Raw genomic sequence first — 22,489 nt, forward strand, 5'->3', positions numbered from 1 at the left:
GGGGTCAAAAACTACAGATTTATGTCTCATTCTCAAAAGGGGCCCCACGGAGGGAGAAAACAGACCAGTGCTGAGTGAAGTGTTTAAAGGCAGGCAATTGCAAGGGAAGCAGACAGGACTGTTTAGGAACAGAAACCAAAGGCTGAAGAGGTATTGAGCTTCAGGTCTGGGAGGCCATGAGGAGAGAGGAGGCTATCAGTAGGTAGGTACACTTAAAGCTGGAAGCCAAGAAAAGATGAATAAAGTATGACGGGGCAAATGTTCAGGATTAAGAGACAGAGGACTTTTATGCAATAGTTGGGGGCAGGGCTACTGAGGACTTAAAGAAACTGAATAGGAAAAGGCAATGGGCAGTTTAAATTAGGTCCGCTATAGGTGACCAGCCCTGATTTATGATTAAAAGAAGAACACTGATTCAATTTCTGGAAGCCACAGAAAAATCCTAGCAAAGGCCATGCACTATGCTCTGTGATTTTCCAAGACAACAACTTCTCTGTGCCTCAGTGTTTTCATCCATAAAATGTGGGTAATTGCACATGTTTCATGGGGTTATTGTGGGTTATTAGGTGAAATGAGATAATGCATATAAAAAGCTTCCAGAGTACTCAGAACACCAAATGCTCCCAAATGATAACATTAGGAAGCGAATTTGACTAAAGATAATGTTTTGAATTCTAAGAAACCAGAGCCCTCAGTGCCTGGCCCCTAGGTTACTTCCTCATTTTGGCACCACTTAAAAATGCTGGGGAAATACCATAAAAAGGTTTGGCTACTTCCCTACTGTTGCTTCTACATTCCTGGTATTTGTCTTACTTCTATGAAGGAGATGCATTGCATACAAAACTAGTTCTATAAAATTTAATCAAGATTATAAATGAAAACTAACAGAGTTATATTGACAAAATAATAAATGTACTGGTGGAAAATTCTATATCCAAAATACAAATTCAGCTAATGCTGTCACTAGAGAACTAAGTTTCTACCTGGCAAAATGAAAAACGCAAAAGAAAAACAGGAGGGACTGTTTCTCCTTCATCCTCTCCACTCCGATTTGTGCCAAATTAGCTGAGATAGTCAAACAACTAAAATTATTACTATACCATGATCTGTAAAAATTTGGGGGAGTCCGTTTCTTAGTATAACATAATGAAATAATATAAGAACAGCAACAACCACCACCAACAATGAATGCTTATTATATGCCAGGTACTGTCCTAAGCATCTTACATGAATTAACTAAGTCAGTCCTCATAACAGCTCTATAGGATCCTTCAAGGTCTGGCTTCTGCTTAACTACCTCATCTCTGCCTCCATGCTCGTGTCACCACGGCTGGTGCCAGACTGGTCTCAGAGGGTACTCCTGGGAAGCCAAATATAAATATAGATCTGCCGACATCAGGCAGACTGGTGAAACCGGGAAGTATGAGAAGTTGTCCCAGAAGAATACATTTGAAACAAAATTCCAGATGATTCTTACAGGCAGCTAGGTTTAAGGCTCAGTACAGTCTATCCCTTCCAACTTTTATTTATACGTGCTACTTTATTCTTTCACCTGGCTTACTCATACTGAACACTGACTCAAGAGCCATGTACGTGACGTGGAATGATTTCTAATATCCACTTGCTTTCTCACCACCCAGGACAGATGAGAGAAGCCCCTGGTCCCTGCTCCCACAGTGCTTCACGCTTGCTTCTGCCTTTTACCTTGCAATATAAATACAGGTTTCTATGTCTCCCTAATTGAGCTGTGAGCTTGTTCACTGTCCATCTACAGCACCAAGCCTGGCACAAAACAGGGGCTAGTGATCTGTTAATGAAAGAATGAATGAAGCTTCACTAACCTACCTTCAGGGCTCTTATCCATAGAAACAGACCCTCTACATGCGAGTCAAACTCAAACAGAAGGGTCTGGTACCTCATTTGAGACATGATATATTTTGATGGAATTAGCATGATCAAGATAAGTGAGGCCCCATGTTAACAGGCCATCGAGATGAATAGTGGCTGTTCTATTTCTTTGGAAGTGTTGCTATGACCCAGCTTGTCCATACATGAAGTCCTGGCCATAACTGGGCTTCACACCTACAAAAGTTAATGAACAGGCATCCTACACATAAACGTGAAAACTGGAACAGGTTGACAAAAGGAGACTGATATGCAATATCTATATTATCGTTTTTTTTTTTTATTTTTTAAAAGATTTTATTTTTTTCTTATTTGACAGACAGAGATCACAAGTAGGCAGAGAAGCAGGCAGAGAGAGAGAGAGGAGGAAGCAGGTTCCCCGCAGAGCAGAGAGTCCGATGTGGGGCTCGATCCCAGGACCCCGGGATCATGACCTGAGCCGAAGGTAGGGGCTTTAACCCACTGAGCCACCCAGGCACCCTTTATTATCGTTTATTAAACTGTCATATGCTGGCTATATAGGATGCTCATGATTGTTATTCTTCACACAGCGTTTTTAGAAAGATTTTATCCAGCTTGTTGATCGAAGAGGAATTCAAAATCCAGAGAGCATAACCTGCCTAAGGCTACCTGGTAGTTTGGGGGTAGAGCTGGGATTTGAAGCCAGGTCCATCCGCCTCAAAGACAATCCCTCCCTCCACTGCTCTGTGTTGCCTCTGGATCCCAGCCAGAAGACCACAGGAGCCACCTTGGTGTGGGAAGGAGCTTTGGAAGCAGACCCAGGCTCAAATTCTGCTTTTGTGACTTACTCGCTAAAAGGTATTTGGTAATTAACAAACTCTCTAAGACTCATCTCTAAAAAGAAGATTAAACTGCCTAATTCATAAAGTATGTACCCTGTAAAGCCCTGAGTCTCTTAGTAGATGCCCAATAAATGTGAGCTGGCCATGAGCCTACTTTCCCTCTTGCCCTGCAAAAAAGAGCAGTTTCTTCCGGGATGGCAAATAAATCCTGTTTCACGGTCTTCCTCACTGGCAAACAACTATGTTGTGCTCTAGTTGGGAAAGGCCTGTGGGTAAATCCTTAATATGACTGGAACCAGTTAGCAAGCCAGATGTGCAACACTCAAAATCATCCCCTCAAGCCTGATGATTGGAACACAAACACATTGCTTATTTCAGCATCCCTACATTTTGTCATCTGAGGTCAGGAATGAGACAAGCAGCTGGAGGGAGAGAAAAGGAATTGATCCAGAAACTGTTCAATTATGAGGTTTTCAAATAGCAACGAAACAACAGCAAGACATTTCCATCCTTGTTTAACATAAAGTGCCTGTTAGTACATGACTTAATGCTATTCTTAAAATTAAATACCGCTCGCTCTTCACTTGCTTACTGTTCTGACCACTATAACCAACCCTTTCGTAATTTTCAAGCTTGAGGAATATAAAAAGGGGGAAAAACCTTTGACGTTTCTGTTTACAGACCATGTGGAGAAGTAGGGACATGGGACTCCCTGGTAAGTCCTCTCTGAGGAAGGTTTTTGTTACCTTCCATAGGGGACCAGTACACAGCTATGAATGGCAGACTCGGGGAGGGAAAGCATTTCTTTAGGTAGATACTTTAAAAATCACCAACAGAGTAGAAAGAAGAGAAACACAAATGGGAAACCCGTCTTCATCCCAGCCACTAATATTAAGGAAGCAGACACTGTGCTAATAAGCACTTGATCTGCATAGCACTGAGATAAGATTCCAATATCATCCCAATTTTACAAATGAGGAAATACAGGCTCAGAGAGGTTAAGCAACTTTCCCAAAGTCACACAGCTTATAAACAATAAGACCAAGACACCAACATAAGTCTTGTTTTAATCAAAAGCCCATATTCTTAATCATCTATATCACAATAACTAGCTATATATGCTTTAGCACTCACTGTCCCCCACCCCTGCCATTTCCCTCACTGTATAAGAAGGAATACTATGTATCTTTCAAGGAACACTCCAGTGCCATCTCTTTTCTTAAGCATTCCCAGAATCCTGAGAATACTCTTTCCTTTAGGCCTTTGCAACCTCTAGTATAACAAGTCTTAGTATAGTATGATGTCTAGGGTCAGTATTAAAATAATAATCTATAATACACTAACATTTATCAGACCCCCACATGATGTTAGACCTGCATTAAGCCAGTCACCTCACAGTAATAAATCTCACACTAACCCGAGGAGGTCTGTATTAATCCTATTCTTACAGATGAATAAACAAATATATTTTAAACACTATGGTGGACAAAAGCTGAGTGGCCTTGTGGGAGAACCATACACTGGTTACCAGGGCAAGAATCTCTTGAATTGTGCAATGCTTTTAACTACTAACATGTGCCTTGATCCTAACCGTTGATGGTTAATGTTACACGTGTTAAATAAATTCATCTGTACATTCCACCAATATTTACTGAGCACCTACCATAAGTGAGCCCCGTGAAGGGCACTAGAATTGCCTAGACACAATCTCACTGAGTCATTTTGCCATTTGCTCCTAATAACTTGAGCAATTTGAAAGGGTAAGTAATTAAAGTCTCCACCATCTTAATGACCTGCCCTGGGTCAAAGCATCGAGATTAGAACCAAGGTCTTCTGGTTAAGATCTTTTGATTTCACCAGCAACCCAGAGAAGAGCAAGCTGGCTTGGATCCAGCAGAACACATACTGATGGCTTCGTTTCATGAGACGAGTGTGGGATTTGTGGTCAGAAGCTGAGGGTGTAGGTCTTCGTTTAGACACTTACCTACTATATGACTTGAAGTCATTACAATTTCCTCATTTTCAGGAAGAGAAAAGCCACCACTCTTGTGGGGTAGCTGTAAGACTCGAACGTGATCAGATATGTAAAGATACTGCTACAAGCGCTGACTACAGTAATGGCAAACTGGCACGTTGAAATCCTGGTACTGTCTGCTATTAGCCAATACCCCTCCTCTCCCTTCCACCGGAAGCGCCTTCCTCACTGAGCATTCCTATTCTCCTGCTCCCTTTAATAATGAAGTCATTCTTGTTCGGTATGTTTTTATATTTCTGGTAAATACAGGTAAAACTGCTTTATTCCCTATGTTTATTCCTTCCCTTCTATGAACTGTAATTTTCCAGTTGTGGGCTGGGAGTGTCTCTCTCATCTGGGTGGGGGCATGCAGGACAGATTTTGAGGGGACATGAGAGCTGGGAGGCTAGGGCAGAGAGACTTAGTAAGGCTGTAGTGAGTTAGGAAAGGTGGTAGGTAAGGGCAGAGTCACTGGTACTGGAGAGGACTGACTCACAATGTAATCAATTACGTGTGGGGACCATGAGACTTAAGCACGGCATGTGGATCTCTGCCTTGGCTGGTGGAGTGGAGGGTGGTGCCGTGACCATTTCCAGAGGGAAAAAGCAGATGAGTCTTGGGCAATGAAGGAATAGGAATGGTTTTGAATGAGCTGAGTTGGCCTGTCTGATGGGAGTTTTCTGTTCGTTAATTAGCTGAACTGACTAGAGCCTGGAAGAGACACAAGGTTGAAGATTTGGGGATCAACAGCAGAGAGATGTGGGTTAAAGCTGCAGGAAGTAGATGAAATCAAGGAGAGTGCACACAGTAAAACACAAAAACAACTGAGGGGAAGACACTGCCAACCCATGCAAAAATGAACGCTTGAGAAACAGGGACAGGGCAAGAAAAAAGGATCCGGAGATGGAATACCAGGAAAGAGCAGCAGGCCCCAGGATTTTGTTCCTGTCTTTGTTAAATTTTGAACATAGCAGGAGCCCTGATAAAAGGCAGCACCAAATGATGCCATGTCACTGCCACGACCTACTGTGGAGGCATCAAAAATGTTTCTTTTTCACTGATGCTGACCAAACTCGGTTCTCTTCTGACGGTAGGAAAGGTTTTGCCATTTCCCTCTTCTGACTCAGGCAGGTGGCAGGAGCTCTGGTCTGCACCTCCTGGCTGCTGGGAGTCTGAGAAGTTCCAGGCAACTACACACTTCCTGATGCGTGGAGTCCACTGGAATCACAATTCTTTGCTGATGACAGAAAAGTAGTCTTTAAAACACTGATTTGTTATCAACTGCTGTCACTGTTGATGAGGTAGAATGTGTGCATATGCCTAGCATGCACACCATACACCTACACACTGCTTCCTAGCCCCCGCACCCCCCAAAGCCTGTAACAGCCTCCAGGGGAACCATGTTAAAACAGCGCAATTAACTAGAACTGCTACAAACTCAATAACTCACCTACCTAATGAAGCAATACAAGGAAAATTGGACCTCTTTTAATAAGAATTTTAAAAGAGACAAGACGTAAAGGTCAAATGCCATTTTTGGATCCCAGCTCTTTTCTTCTTCCCTCCCATTCTGAAGCAGTTAATACCAAGGAGACAACGCACACTGCACTAATCCTTATAAAACCAAGGAGGCAGCCAATCACGCTATTATACCCAAGGGCAAATTTTTTTCTTTCCAACCCAACCCCCAAGCTAAGTGCCTCCCCTGATCTTTTTCTGAAAGTTTTATTATGCAAACCTAAAGGGTTTCAATTACAATAATTCTTGTCCTTCTCCAGCCCAACTCACAAAAGCGGAACTAAATTACCAGCAATTCTAGGCCATAACGGTGGTTTTTTTGCTTCTTACCTTCCCTCCAGAGTCACCTTAATCTAGAGAGTCTTCTCTCCCAACCCCTTCTGTCGGAGTGGGGAACACAGCTGTGTTTATGCCACCCCACTAGTTAGCATATCATGACGCTGTACATGCCCATCAACAAGCAGTCTGCCCAGTCTACGCAGATCTCATGGAGCAATTACACTGCAGGCTAGTAAAACCCACTCACACTCTCCCACCGGCTTCCCGGTGACCTCTCAGGATGGGTGCATGGGACAAGGGCCCAGAGGGGCAGGGGAAACAGGGCTGGCAGACATGAGAACTTACACTTCTTAAAGAACCTACTCTATTCTGGCGTCCACACTGAGTTTACATAGGTCATTTCCCCTGACGCTCACAACCACCCCATGTGGTAGAGCTAGTATTTCACAGACAAGGCAACTAAGGCTTGGAGAAGTTTAGGAAGACCACCACGGTTCCTAAGCAGTGGAGCTATTGGTAGCGCACCAAGCGATATGGCTACCTGAGGAGTTTAGTGGATGGTGCTGAGAGATGACAAGTGCTAGGCCTTGACCAGGATGAACTTTAAGGCAATCCACTCTCACACGTGACAAGTCCCTGAGGTTTGATAAGAAAGGGAGCAGCCCAGGGCAGCTCTCTAGGGGTTCTGGGCTGCAAGCTAATTCCCAGCCTATGGTGCTTAATTAGGAGTTGTTGGATTACCAGAAGAAGCTTGTCATAGGAGGGCCTCATTTATATAAGGAAGTTCTATCCATAATGTATGTTAATCTTAAAAATAAAACTGTTAGTAATTTTACCAAAACAAAAGGGTTTTCTCAGGATTGGTAGAGAATTACAATTCAGGCCATTCAAGCTATGACAAATTTATAAGCAAGGCCAGAGAACAAAGGAGAAGACTGCTCTTTTATGGGGGGAGGAGGAGGGTTCTGAGGAGATGCTATAAACAAAAGTACATCTGAATAAACCAGGAGTTTGAAGTGTAGTGGCTTGTCATTGGCTAGGCTACTACTGGGCAAGGGGAAAATCTTTCTTCCTCCTGCTGGGTTAGTAAATTATAAGCTTCCTCCTGTGGGGAGTGCAAGATCTGTCTCTTCCTTTTGGGGTCTGCAACTGATAGCAAGTGTGAGGGGGTGAGAGCTCCCCCTTCTGGCCTCCTTGCTCCATATTAAATGAGGTTTTCTTTATTCAATTTCAGAGGTGGTTCTTAAGGGCATGGCTCTAAAGTGGGGCTTCTGCCATAATTTCAAAGCCAGTGAGACAAAGTAAAACTTATGACTAGCCACCCACTTGTTTTTGTTTTCAAACAATCTACTAAAGTCAACTGCATTGACTTCAACTATGCAGTGTTCCAGGGAGAGTCCCAAATCCTTGTTTGTGCTTAACTTTCTTTAAAAGTCCTTTAGAGAAGTGGCTGCTCATTCCTGCAGTCAGTGAATGTTTACTGTGCATCCCCCACAAGCGGAGCACCAGGCTGAGCCCTGGATCTGAGAGGTGACCTGGACATCGGTTCCATAATCTTAGAGAGGGCTAGGAAGGCAAAATCCTAGGACCAAGACTCCATGTAACACGAGGCTCTATTCTAATCTAGGGGCTCATCATAGGCTTCCCTGAGAAAGGGACACCAAAACTAAGGACCTGAAGTGGTGCCTGGGTGGCACAGTCGGCTGAGCATTCTGACTCTCGGTTTCAGCTTAGGCTGTGATCACATGGTCATGAGATGGAGATCTGTGTTGGGCTCTGTACTCAGCCCAGAGTCTGCTCTTGGGATTCTCTCTCCCTCTCATGCTCTTTCTCTCTCTAAGACGAGTAAGTAAATCTTAAAAAGACACAAAACCCAAAAAACTAAGCACCTGAAAATGACTGAAAGGTATCCAGACAGAAAGGTCAGAGAAAATTGTTGTGGATGGAGGGGAGAGCAGGGTAGAAGCCTGGCAGCCAGAATGAGCTGGGCGTGTCTGCAGATACTCCTAAGTGGTCTGAGGCTGCTGAGCTCCAGCTTACTACTACATAAACCTGGTCCACTTGCATCAGAAGGGCCAGCAAAGGGAGAATAACCCAGAGGAGAGGACAAGACAAAGAAACCATGTGCCCCTGCTCTGCTCTGCCTCCCTTCTCAACTCCCATCAAGGCCTGAGGGCCAGTGTGCCAGGAGCAGCAGCAGCCGGCAGGGGCGGGAAGAGGCCCAGGGCTGCATTTCCTCCTTGGGGTTCACTTCTGCCTGGGTGCTGGTGTGTTCAGAATGCAGCGCTCATCCTCACCAGCCATTACAGGCCAAACATGCCTTCCAGGAGCTGTCTTACCAAGCCATTGCCCTCACTAATATAATGTTATCAAATTTCTAATGCGGGTACTCTAAAGCAAATGTACTGTTACCAGCACGCCACTGGGCACATTTTTCAGAAGGAAACAGCTGCTCACTGAATCTGTCACTTTTCCTCTACTTGGTACCATGTGCACAGAACAAGAGCCGGCTGAGGGCTGTTTTTCTACTGTACCTTCCTTCAAGCATGCTCAAGAGGCAGCATCAGGTCTTTCAACAGAACCTAGTGGGTCAGCCATGGCACAGCTCCTGAGGAGTTTCCCGGATGGCATGATGAAGCCTTGACAACTAGGACCTATGCCTCGGAATCTTAAGGTACAGATATCAGAGCTTCTAGTTCACTAGTCTAGTCTCCTCATTATAGACCTGAAAATGCAGCCCAGAGAAGTCAAGTAAAAGGTCTGTCATTACACAGCCAGTGAGCTGTAGAACTACAAGTTGGTTCCTTTCTCAGCTGATTTCTTTACCGAAAAAACAGATTTATTTTGTAGGTTGTGAGGCCTAAATAAGAGAGCCTGTAACCCAGCAGTGCCGGAAAGGTGGCAAGTGTCCAATGACTAGTGACTGTCTGCAAAACTTTGTCTCTTAGATCTCCGAAACAACCCATTCCCTTTCCTGGGGCCTCATTTTGCTGAATTCCCACTGAGGAGAGAAAACAGACTGGCCATGGGGTTAACGTGTTCACCGCTGGTGTGCGGCCAATAACTGATCAGGGGTCAACTGAACTCTCTCCTTGATCTCAGATCTCAAGTCCAGTTCTTTGCCCTGCCAGTTCCACCCCTGCCAGACTCTCTGTTGTCTCTGGAGGGCTGGTGTGATCAGAGAAGACACCCCTGAAGACAGCCACATCTCCTTCCCTTTAGCTACTCTGAGTTGGAAGAGGCTAATAAGCCAAATCCATTTGAGAAGGGGTAGACAGGAACTCTCAAACTTTTACCTACGAGGGTGAAGAGTGCAAAAGATCCTGTAGATACCCACACCAATTCTACCAATAGCCAACAAAAAAATCATCCAAACCATGGAACAAACATGAACTTCTGACAAGACAACCAAATGGGCCAATCAGCTCCACACACCAGCTCCTCAGTGCCCCCGCTACCCCCTCTCTCTCCCTCCTTTAAAATAACCATCCAACCATGTAAATTGCCCGGTGCAAGTGTCTGTTAGTCTCCAGCAGAACTGTCAGTGCTCCTAAGTTGCTGGCCTTCCAGATTACACTGTAGCTTCTTCCTCGGGGGAGGGATGCAGCAGGCCACCAGACAATAGCAGGAGGAGATTGGCCGAGTAGTAACTACTCTGGTTACGGCATCGCAATTCATGGCAGCATTTTGCTGGGAGTGTGTACCACCAGGGAGGAGAAACATAAAAAGGGGAACCTGGGCTGTAAATAGTTTATTTCGGCAATTCCTGATGTTGGCTGAATCATACTTTAATACAGAAATACAGGAAAGCACCACTCTGGAGGTGACATGTGTTGCCACCTCATTACTCTTTTCAAAAGGGTCTTCCATCAGAGAGACGCCTCACCACAAATTACAGCAAAGAAAACAAAACCCTCACGCACAGACTTATTAATAGAACAGAAGGAAATGGAACCACAGGATTTAAGGGAGCAGAGAACCAAAGCAACAAAGACCATCCGTGATCTGGGGTCTCCGGGCTGCATTTCCATGCACAGAAAATGGGAAGGAAAAAAAAAAAAAAAGTGGCCCTCAGAGTCCGCTCCTCAACCGCACATCACAGTTTTTCAAAGTAGCTCTCATTCCCCACCCCCATTCCTTCTAATGCACCTAAAGTAGGCTGATTTCTCCAGTGAACCCTACCTTCATGTTCCTTCTCAGTGGTTCCCACTTTCTTGATCTTCCTGGGAGATTTCATAAAGAGGGGAAAGATGGTTCGTAAGCCAAGAATATCAACAAACTTATGGCAATTGTCTGTGCCCTCGGGTCCAATCATGGCATGGTCCAGCACTTTCAGGGCACTGCTCCGGGAGATCTTCTTTTCTCTGGGAACAAAAGAGGTTTCATATAAGGCATGTCATAGGAATGTTCTAGTCTCCAAAAAAGTTGGGAGGGGGGTTCTCATTATAATTGGGGGAAAAGAAAGAAAAAAACAAACAACCGTCCACCAATGACAAAATTATTACATAATGATAGATTTACACAGAATATTATATACTTCTTAAAAATTAGGAAAGTCCATATAGAATGACTAAATTCCTATGGTCAGAGTGATAAGCACAAAAGGTAATATTCAAAATTCTATATGAAGCATTACCTCAATTATGTGAAAAATATGCATTAAAAAAGACTGGAAAGAAATGGATCAAAATGTTAACAGGTTATTTCAGGGTGGTGGGATTATGGATTACCTTATTATTCCTTTTTCTTTCTTTTAATAGCTTTTTCAAAATATAATTCCCATACCACACAATTCACCCACACAAAATACATAATTCAATGAATTTTAGTATATTCACAGATATGTGCAACTATCACCTCAATTACAGAAATTTTCACTATCCTGACAAGAAATCCCCTACTCTTTAGCTGTCACCCCCCCCATCTCACCGTAGCAACCACGGACTACTTCCTGTTTCTATGCCTTTGCCTATTCCAGACACGTCAGGTAAAGGGTATCCTACAAAATGTGGTCTTTTGTGACTGGCTTCCTTCCCTTAGCATGTTTTCAAGATTCATCCAAGCTGTAGTATGTGTCGTATTTCTTTTCTGTGGCCGAGTAACACCTCATTGTATGCATATGCTACAATTTGTCTATCTGTTCATCTACTAATGAACATTGGGGGTGTTTCTACCTTTTGGCCATTATGAATAATGCTGCCAAAAACATTCACGTACAAGGTTCTGAGTGGACATATGTTTTCATTTCTCTTGGATGTATGTACACATAGGAGTGGAATTGCTGGGGCATATGGTAACTCTTTCTTTAACTTTCTGAGGAACGATCACTGTCCAAATTGACATGCCCACAAATAGTATGTAGGTGTCCTGACTTCTCCACAGCTTTACCAATACCTGTCCGCTGACTTGTTGGTTCTGGCCATCCTAGTGAGTATGAAATGTTATCTCACTGTAGTTTTTGTTTGTTTGTTTGTTTTTTAAAGATTTTATTTATTTATTTGACAGACAGAGAGCACAAGTAGGCAGAAAGTCAGGCGGGGAGAGAGAGGAGGAAGCAGGCTTCCTGCTGAGCAGAGAGACCGATGCCAGGCTCGCTTGATCCCAGGACCCTGCGATCATGACCTGAGCCAACGGTGGAGGCTTAGCCCACTGAACCACCCAGGTGCCCCTATCTCACTGTAGTTTTAATTTACACTTCCCTGATAACTAATGCTGTCAAGCATCTTTTCCTGTGCTTATTACGCATTTTTTTATCTTCTTCAGAGAAATGCCTATTCAGATCCTTTGCCTGTTTTTTAATTAGCTTAATTCTTTTTATTACTTAGTTGTAAAAGCTCTTTATTCTGGATACAAGTCCCTGATATATGATTTGTAAATATTTTATTCTATTCTAGGAGTCATCTTCTCACTTTCCTGATGGTATCCTTTGAAGAACACCAGTTTTTAATTTTGTTGAAATTCAACTGACTTGTTTTATCTTTTGTTACCTGCATTTTTGGTGTCGGGGCTAAGAAACCTCTGCCAAATCCAATGTCATAAAGATGTACACCTATGTTTGCTTTTAAGTGTTTAATTGTTTAAGTTCCAGTATTTAATTCTTTGATTCATTTTCAGTTAATCTTTGTATGGAGTGTGAAATAATGATACAATTTCATTCATTTGCATGGGGATACCCGACGGTCCTAGTACTATTTGTTGAAGACTAATCTTTCCCCTTTCCATAGTCTTGGTATTCTTGTGGCAAATCAGCTGACCACAGACACAGTTTTTATCTCTGGATTCTCAAATATATTCTAATTTATGCCAGTACCACACTGTCTTGATTATGAACCACTGCTTTGTAGTAAGTTTTAAAATTGGGAATCCTACGTTATTATTCTTTTTTCAAGACTGTCTGGCTATTCTAGGTCCCCTGAAATTCCATATGAATTTCAGGATCAGTCTGTCAGTTTTTACAATGAAGTCAGTTTGCTTTTTGATAGGGATTGTGGTGGATCTGTATATCATTCTGGGGAGTACTGCTATCTTCACACTATTAAGCCTTCGATCCATGAATATGAAATATTTTTCCATTTATCAGCTCTCCTTTAATTTCTTTCAACAACGTTTTATAGTTTTCAGAGTATAAATTTGCACTCCTTTTGTTAAATTTATTCCTAGGTATTGTATTCCTGATGCTATTGTAAATGGAACTGTCTTCATAGTTTCATTTTTGGACTGTTCACTCCAAGTGTACAGAAATACAACTGATTTTTATACACCGATCTCTACATTACTCTGCAACCTTGCTGAACTCACTTATTAGTTCTAATAATTTTTTGGTGGATTCTTTAGGATTGTCTACAGACAAGATAATGTCATTTGCAAAGAAATAGTTTTCCTTCTTCCTTTCCAATCTGGATGCCTTTTACTTCATTTCCTTGTCTAACTGACCTGGCTAGAACCTTCAGTACAAAGCTGAATATAAGTGGGGAAGAAGGATATCCTTGTCTTGTTGGGGATCTTAGGGGGAAAGCATGCAGTCTTTCACCATTAAGCATGATATTAGCTGTGGATATTTTGTGGATACTCTAATACGAAAGGTTGGAGAAGTTCTCTTCTATTCTTAATTTAGGGTTTTTTTTTTTTTTTAAATCATGAAAGGTGTTGGGTTTTGTCAAATGCTTTCTGCATCTTATTATTCCTTTCTCTATTTTCCAGTATCTTTCATTTTTCCATAATGAACATGCATTACTTTCTAGACTTAGGAAAGTTAAATTGTTTTCAAGAAAAAACAAAGGTGATTTTTCCCCTGCCGCTGGCTACTGTTCTTGCAAACAGTTCTTTAAGGGGTATGATTTTCTATAACCTTACAGTGTTTTCTTTTAACACTCTATGAGGTAGAGAAGAATAAGTCAATTGTTTCATATCTTAGTATACCTGGTAAATCAACCAACCAAGCCAATATTCAGTATTCATTGAGGACTTACTCAGTACTGTAGTAGACACAAGAGAAAATAAAAAATTAAGACATGGCTTCTGCTTTCAAAAACATGAAAATCTATTCAGGGAGATTAAATTAATATGAAATAATAAAGCAAAAGTAGAAGTCAGCAAATAAACTTCTCCCCCATGTATTATTCAATCTAGAAATATTTACTGGCTACATCTCCTGTGAGTAAGACAGCTCAAGTTCCAGTCCCCATGGAGCTTGTATTCTAACTGCAGGAGACAAATGGAAAGTCAAGATACTTGATAGTGTTAAATGTCATGGAAATACTGCAATGTAAAAGAATGAACGGAGAGGATATTTTAGGTTAGGTTATTAAGGAAAGCCTCTTTAGGGTTAACATCTGTGTTGAGATCTGAGTGTTGAGAGGATTCAGTCTTGTACATTTTAGGGGCAAACATTAAAGGCAGAAGAAACAGTATGTGCAAAGACCCTAAGGTGGGAATGTGCTGGCATGCTCTAAGAACAGACAGAAGGCTGGCTTTCTGAAGCAAAAAGAAATGGTATTCCTAGCTTAGATCTGAAGGGAAAAATGAACTATACCAAAGGCCATGTTACCTTGTCTTGTATGATACAATAAGACCTTCAAGTAAAGAACTGGTTCTAGGAGTTGGAGATCTAGTTCAATGTACTTGTTCTGAGACCATTATGTATGTTTCAGTTACTTTAGAGGGAGAGATTGTATGTATTTGGAGGAGTACTATAGGAAAAGACAGATATATTTGGATATATCTATCCAAATATTTGGATATATATATCTATATATTTGGATAGATATATCCAAATATATCTGTCGTTTCCTACAGTATATATTTTCTATATATATATTTTATATAGAAATATATACCATATATATAGTATATATTTTCATATATATATATATATATATATATATATATATATATATATATTTGAAAGCAGGTGAGAGAGTAAGAGGGATGAGTGTGAGCTACTCCTAGTAAAGCCTGGAGAAGAAAGTCTATTAGTTTGAGAAGGAAACCAGGGTAAGATTTTTTAAAAAATTATTACTTTTAAGAATATGGACAACCCAATCATATCTTCTGAGCATCAAGAAGCCAATGATGAGGGCACCTGGATGGCTCAGTGGGTTAAGCCGCTGCCTTCGGCTCAGGTCATGATCCCAGAGTCCTGGGATCGAGTCCCGCATCGGGCTCTCTGCTCAGCAGGGAGCCTGCTTCCCTCTCTCTGCCTGCCTCTCCATCTACTTGTGATCTCTGTCAAATAAATAAATAAAATCTTAAAAAAAAAAGAAGCCAATGATGATAAGGATATTAAAGATATAAAAGGGGAGAATGGACAGATGGAATTAAGGTGATTATCAGGAAAGGGGAGGCAAGCCTAACCAAAAAGGTGGAAATAACATAACCCGAAGCTCTTCACCCCATTTCTCACCTGAAAACCAAGGAAAAGGAATCGGAAAGAACATCCCTTTGGCTAGGTCTCTGTAGAGAAAATAATACTAAAACAATGCATTATTAAAGTGCTAAGGATGACAAGGCATGCTTATCCTTGGTGAGAGGAGCCAGCCAAAACTGAGTCCCAGTAAGGGGAAAAAAAGTCGAGTATGTAAAAATCTTTTTTTTTTTTTTTAAAGATTTTATTTATTTATCTGACAGAGAAAGAGATCACAAGTAGGCAGAGAGGCAGACCGAGAGAGGGCGGGGGGAAGCAGTCTCCCCGCTGAGCAGAGAACCTGATGTGGGGCTCAATCCCGGGATCCTGAGACCATGACCTGAGCTGAAGGCAGAAGCTTTACCCACTGAGCTACCCAGGCACCCCTAAGTACGTAAAAATCTCGTTGACAGTGCCCCTTGGGTTTAGCCCAACTGGGTTTACCTGAGACTGTTCCATTTTTGGCACTGAAAGTGCCACATCCTGGGAAACCTCTTATTCCCAGAAAAACCAAGACAGACATCTTACCTGGTGTCAACCTCAAAAGATCAAGGATGTATTGTAAATATTCCTACCTTAACTCTCCTCACCAAAGAATTAATCAAAATAGCTCACAGATACTCACAAATAACACTCAACATAACTACTGAGTTTAAAAGAAAAAAAAAAAGGTTCCTTCTGAGTTCGTACCTGCATGCAGCAGGCACTGCACTAGCTGCTGGGAACTCTAAGCTCCCAGTCTTTGAGCAATTTAAGGACAGTTAAACAAAAATAATATCAAAAGCCCAAAGTGATGGAAATTAAGTCTAAGGAGGTGAGAGGCAGAGAAAATTAATTTTATCTAGGACAAGTCAGTGAAGGTGTCACATGTAGGTAACATCTGAACACAGTCTGAAGAATGAGTATTGGCCAGGCAGAGAGGAGAGTGTGGCCACTGGTGACGGTGTGGGTACACAGCCTGTGCAAAGGTATGGGAGACCATAAGATTATGCCACTCAGGGGAAGCAGAGGTAGCTGTGAATGACCGGGGCTGGCAGATGACTGAGGAGAGGTGGGCAGAGGTCACAACAGACCCTAGATGTGTTCTTGGGGCCCCTGGGCTCCATGCCACAGACACTGAGAAGCCATGAGATGTTGGAGAAAAGGAGGGCACTGGACTGGACGGTAATTCTAGAAAGCTTACTCTGGTGGCCGTGTGATGAAGGCACTAGAGCAAAGACAGGGCTGGGGAGCAAGGAGGACAGTTAGGAGACCATGATACTGCTATCAGTGTAAAATGACAAAGAGTTTATCTACCATACTAGTATAAAAAAAGACATATTTGTGAGACATGAAATCTTAAATATCAGGAGTAGGGTAAACAAGGTTCCAAATTCAGCAGAAAAGGGTTTTTTTGCACCAAGCTGGAATTCTAACAGGAAACAAGGCAAATAATACATTTGTTTTCACTGCGGCTGGACTCGAGCATCCTACTTCACAAAGCTGAATTTGCAAAGGTTATGACTAGGGCACATAACGATGTGAGCAGAAATTAGGAAACCGAGCTATAATATCCTCATTGTTTAGTCACTAGGAAAAGGCCTCCTGACATGAAAGATGGTCATGTACCAGGGCACCTTCAGTTACCATGCAGCATACATTCAAACCATTTCACAAACAACACAGCAATCTTGGAAATACTAAAGGTAAAAGACTCTGATTTGGCCAAGTCTCCCTCTCTCTTTTTTCCTGCCTAAGCAAATTCAACAAACAAAAGATTTAAAAAGTAAAACCTTTCTTCACGTAGGCAGTGTAAGACACGTTTAAAGGGGGCAGTAATTGCATATTGATCACCATTTAGGCAAGCTGCATGGAGGTGAACTTTGGAATATTCATTGGCTTAAGTTCAGGCTTTTAGCAATCAATAGCTGTTTGGCCTGACTTTCTTGGGTTGACTTTATTTGAAATATTTATTCTACTGGAGGACAAGTAGTTTATCTTAGTCTTGTCTGGGTTCATCGGGTTGTCGATCACGCCAGGACCAAAGTGAATGCTAGACTCTGTAAAAGTGGGTGGATGTGGGAAATGACACAGAGTCATCTACTGCTCCTTATTCTGCCAAAATGAACTTTATGATGAGGAGAAAGGGATGGGGGAAGGAAAGTTTCTTAATTAGCTTGTTCTTCTTTACTATGCAAAACCACTTTTGCAATAAACACACATTTTGACTATAATTTTGTTTTGTTCATTTGTTCTTTTCATCAAATATATGAGGTACCTAACAGGTGCCAGATATAAGTTGACGACATAGAGGCAGGCCCAGCTTGTGGGTGTCAGGAACTCAGCTCACAGACGAGACAGATATGCAAATGATGAGTATAATGAGAAAAGCAAAGCACCACAGTAAAGGTTTTGTTCTACAAAGTAGAAAATGACTGCAGGAAGGAGGGCTGATGGTATCTGCAGCACAGAGGCCTCACAAGAGATGATGCCTGAACCATCAGCCATTCACTGGATATCTTTCCCAGACAGGTGAAAAGGGAGAGGGTGTTTCAAGCAGATGGAAACAATAGCACATGAGAAGACACAAGTGAGCTGGGAACATTTAGGAAAGCGGTGCATAGTACAGTTAGAATACAAAGAGCAAGAGGGGCAGCAGCAAAACATGAAGCCTGCTGACTCTGTGTATTAGAAAGATTACACCTGCCACAGTGGATCGAACAGTATGTGGTGGTGGTGAGGGGAGCGGAAGACAGAGGGAAAATATATTAGAGGCAGAGAGATGGGGGGAAGCAAAGTAATAGTAGACTAGGAGTGAAAAGGACTGAATTCAGATTGAACCTGAGGTGCCTATGAGACATAGCGTTGATGTCTAGCTTAAACTTATGGGTCTGAAGTCTGGGAATGAGATTAAAAATAGGGGCAAATTTGGAAGAATTATTCAATCTATGGGCAATGTCTGAATCCATGGTGTAAATACGACTACCAGGAAAGGGTACAGAAAAAAGGGAAGAACCTTGGAGGAAAGTGACTTGAAGAACAAGTGAAAGAGGTAAAGTCTACTCCTTCCCTAAGGGACTGGTGAATGGGGGAAAAAAAAGTGACAGGTAGTCTTTAAAAGATACTGAGAACCACAAACTCGTCCTGGCAAGAAACTTGGATAATGCCATATGAAATCATTTTTGTTTGCTTGACAATGTACACAATAAAGTTAATTTCCTTTTAGCTCCCAGGACAGAAGATCTCTTTCCAGGATCTAGGATTTCTATGAATGAGACCATGAGATCAATGTAACTAAACTAATAATTGCTCTCAAACTATTGTGCCAAAGAACAGTGGTGCTCTGGGAGATGCTAAGAGATACTCCACTGCTAAAACACAATAATGGCGATCTTCTATGTTACTAGACATAGTTTTTCAATTTTCCATTTCTATTCCCATCCATTTTTCATAAACTCCTGGCACCAACCACTGCTTGACTAACTGCCAGAGGACAAAACAAATATGTAAAAAACAGAGGTTAAGATTTCAGTGTATAGCACTATGGTGGGCCGGATATGCAGAGAAACCACTCACAGAATGGCTGAGCTGACAGTGAAGTAAGATGAACAATCAGTGACCAAAATCCAGGGCTCTGAAGTGCACAGGTTGGCAAATGCTATGCAAAGGGCCAGACAGAAAATAACCATAGGCTTCATGGGCCGTGTATGGTTTCTGTAGCATCTTTTTCTTTGTGTGTGTTTTAAAATACATGTGACACTTCTAAGGTACAAAAACCATTCTTAGCTTGTTGGTCACAGAAAAACAGGCCTTAGCTGCCAATTCCCAATAAAGAGGATCAACAAAGCTCAAATCCGGTTCTTCAAAACCACCAATAAAATGGACAAACTTTTGGCAAGGTAATCAAGAAAGAAAAAAAAAAGCACACAGAAAAAAACCAATAACGGGTATGGTAAGAAAGGGCGAGAACTACAGATAGAACCGATACTAAGACGACAGAGCATAAGGCATAATTTTATGTCAAAAACTTGGAAAACAGGTGAGATGGACAAATACCTAGGAAAATATAAATTTCCCCAACTAACTCAACAAAAAGAAAAAAGAAAACCTGAAAGGGTCTACAGCCATCCAGAAAACTCAATCAGTAGTTAAAACCTTCTCTCAAAGCAATCACTATCAAGTTCTATCAAATATTTAAGAAGGAAATAATTCCAGTATTACTTAAACTCCTATATTCTTCGATTCCTTTAATAAAGCTAAAAAAAAAAAAAACAAAAAACCTTTCTGAGAGTAAACTTACGGCTAAACTCACTGAGGTATAGGTATCTAATTCCTACATAAAATACAGAATCTTAAAAAACATTAAAAAGATGGGCTTCTTCCAGGAAACCAAGGCTAGTTCAACACTAGAAAATCCATTAATGCAATTTTCACCATATTAACTTTAAAAAACCATTTCAATAAATGCAGAAAAAGCATCTGATAAAACTGGTTGATCAATTATGTAAAATCTGTGACATTAGTAAGAGAAGAAATTTCCTTAATTGGATAAGTGCTATCTCCAAAAACCTCGAAATAAACATTATACTCAATAAAATACATTCCCTGTAACACCAGGAATAAGAAGTTTGCCCTTGATCACTACTCCTTCCTATTCAACCCCACATTAGAAGTCATAGCTAGTAAAACGTAAATACACACATACACACAACTAATAAATTACTGAAATGAAATGTGACAGAAAATAATCTTGTTCCCACCTATTAACTACTACTCCCTAATAGGGGCATATACCCTGGGCTTTCCTAGTAAATGTTCAACAACTAGCTCTCCAGGAAAAAGGTGCTGATTTGTCTTATTTTTCCAATTTACATGGTGTAAATACTCTCACTATACTGGATTTCAAGTTACCAATGTGATCCCACTAAACATGGTGCTGGAAAGAGAGGTGTACAGTGAGCTTTCATGAGCCTGTATGAGCTAGCTCAGCTCAAACATATTACTGTTTATACTTCCCTCCCCGCACCATGGACATCAAGCTTGGCCATGTGACTTTTTATGGCCAATAAAATGTGAGCATAAGTAATACATGTGTCTTCAGAGGAGAAGTTTAAAGATTTATTGCATTATTCAGCCTTTCTCTCTGCTATGAGAAAGTCACATCCCATTGAACACTGTTCCTTTAGTGTGGATCCCAAAACAAAGATGTGGAGCAGAACTTCAGATGGCCAGTGATGGATGTATCAGGAGTGAAAAATAAATATGTCACTGAAAGTCCTTGAGGTTGCAGAGTTGCTACTGCAACAAAACCAGACTGATATGTGACAGAGCAAAGTTGCTTAATATAAGATCAATATATAAAAGTTATCTGTATTACTGTCCACTAGCATTGAATAGTAAGAAAATGTATACTAGAAGGTATTTTTTTATAAAGGTCTTATTTATTTATTTGACAGAGAGCACGCAAGCAGGAGGAGAGTCAGATGGAGAAGCAGACTTCCCAATGGGTAGGGAGCCCGATGTGGTGCTTGATCCCAGGACCCCGAGATCATGACCTGAGCTGAAAGCAGATCCAACCGACTGATCCACCCAGGCACCCCAACTAGAAAGTACTTTTAAAAATAGATAATACACTCTTGGACTTCCACTTTGGGCCAAGATGGAGTAATAGGGACTAAATTTATATCCCCCCCCCAAACAAACTAACACACAAAAGGACAAAACATATAAAGCAATGGTTTTCAGACACTTGACATCAGGTAGCACAAGACAATGATCCCCAAGAGAGGGAAACACCTGCCATGAGCCCAGCTGGCTGCCTGGGAGAGTCTCCAGACCTCAGAACAGGGTGGAGACACAGGGCAAAGCAATAGGGCAGACAAGTGCAGCTGGAGCTCACAGGGCAGACTGCCAGACCACGAGCCATGCAGAGATATGCACAGGGTCTCTGAGTCTGCAGCTGAGTGCTAATTAGGACGTGCCTGTGAGGAAACTAACCAAGGCTACAGAAAGGAGCCACCTGAAAGAAGGGGAAGCAATGCCTAGAACTCATCCAGGGCCAGAAATAGCTTGTGTTCCCACCAGCTGGAATGGAAAAACTGTGAATTCACAGTTCCTGAGTCCTCAGGAGGGTACTACTTCAGTCCTGAGGGAAAATTGACCAGAGACTAAAGGCTAGTCTGGTCCCACCTAACAGAGCTTAAAAGTAGGCCTCCACAGGAACAAACTACTTCTAGTAATTTAACTATATCTTAGAAAAAGGTTCAAGAATATTTATGAGAAACAGAAACACACACACACATACAGACAGGCACACACTTCCAGCATCCAACAAGGTAAAATTCACAATATTTAAATTTCAGAAAAAAATTAACAGGCATTTAAAGAGGCAGGAAAATATGAACTATAAACAGGAGAAAAATAATAAAAATAACATAGATGACAGAATCAGAAGACGTTAGTTTTATTATAACTATATTTGATATATTCAAGAAGGTTAAAAAAAGCTTGAGTATGCTAACTAGAAACAGGGAAGATATCTACAGAAGAAAAATACATGTCTAATGAACAACACACTAGATGAGATTAAGTGCAGAAGAAAAGAGTGAGCTTGAATACATAATAGAAACTAAAACACAGAAAGAAAGAAAAGACTGAAATTAATTAATAGATTACCAGTGAATGGTGACTGGACAACTTCAAATAGCTTAATACACATGTAATTGGAGTTCTTGACAGGAGGACAGGGACAGGAAAAAAAAATTGAAAATCCCAGTGATTTCAAAAATTTCCACTATTAATGAGATCTATAAGCTCACAGATCCAAGACACTCAATGAAGCCCACACCCAAGAGACATGAAGGAAATTACATCAAGGTACCTCATAACCAGACTGCTCAAAATCAGCAAAAGAGAGGATCCTAAAAACATCCAGACAAAAGGGGACACCATTACATACAGAAGAACTAACATAAGAATGACAGCAGACTTCTCACAGCTAACCATGCAATCCAGAAGACAGTGAAGCAATGTTGTTAAGAGAACTGAATGAAAACAAAACAAAACAAAACTCTATTAAAACAGAATTCT

At 41.4% G+C, this 22,489-nt stretch overlaps 1 protein-coding gene across 1 annotated transcript in view; it reads right to left on the bottom strand.

The window, feature by feature from the left end:
- The window catches only part of CTNNBL1 (catenin beta like 1), a 161,373-nt gene that overhangs the window by 50,859 nt on the left and 88,025 nt on the right, over nucleotides 1-22,489 (bottom strand). Inside the window, exon 11 of the mRNA XM_044263053.1 lies at nucleotides 10,702-10,883. Within this exon, the coding sequence (XP_044118988.1) occupies nucleotides 10,702-10,883 (182 nt within the window). The remainder of the gene's footprint in view (nucleotides 1-10,701; nucleotides 10,884-22,489) is intronic.

This window comes from Neovison vison, chromosome 8, assembly GCF_020171115.1.
Source record: "Neovison vison isolate M4711 chromosome 8, ASM_NN_V1, whole genome shotgun sequence".
Lineage (NCBI taxonomy): Eukaryota > Metazoa > Chordata > Mammalia > Carnivora > Mustelidae > Neogale > Neogale vison.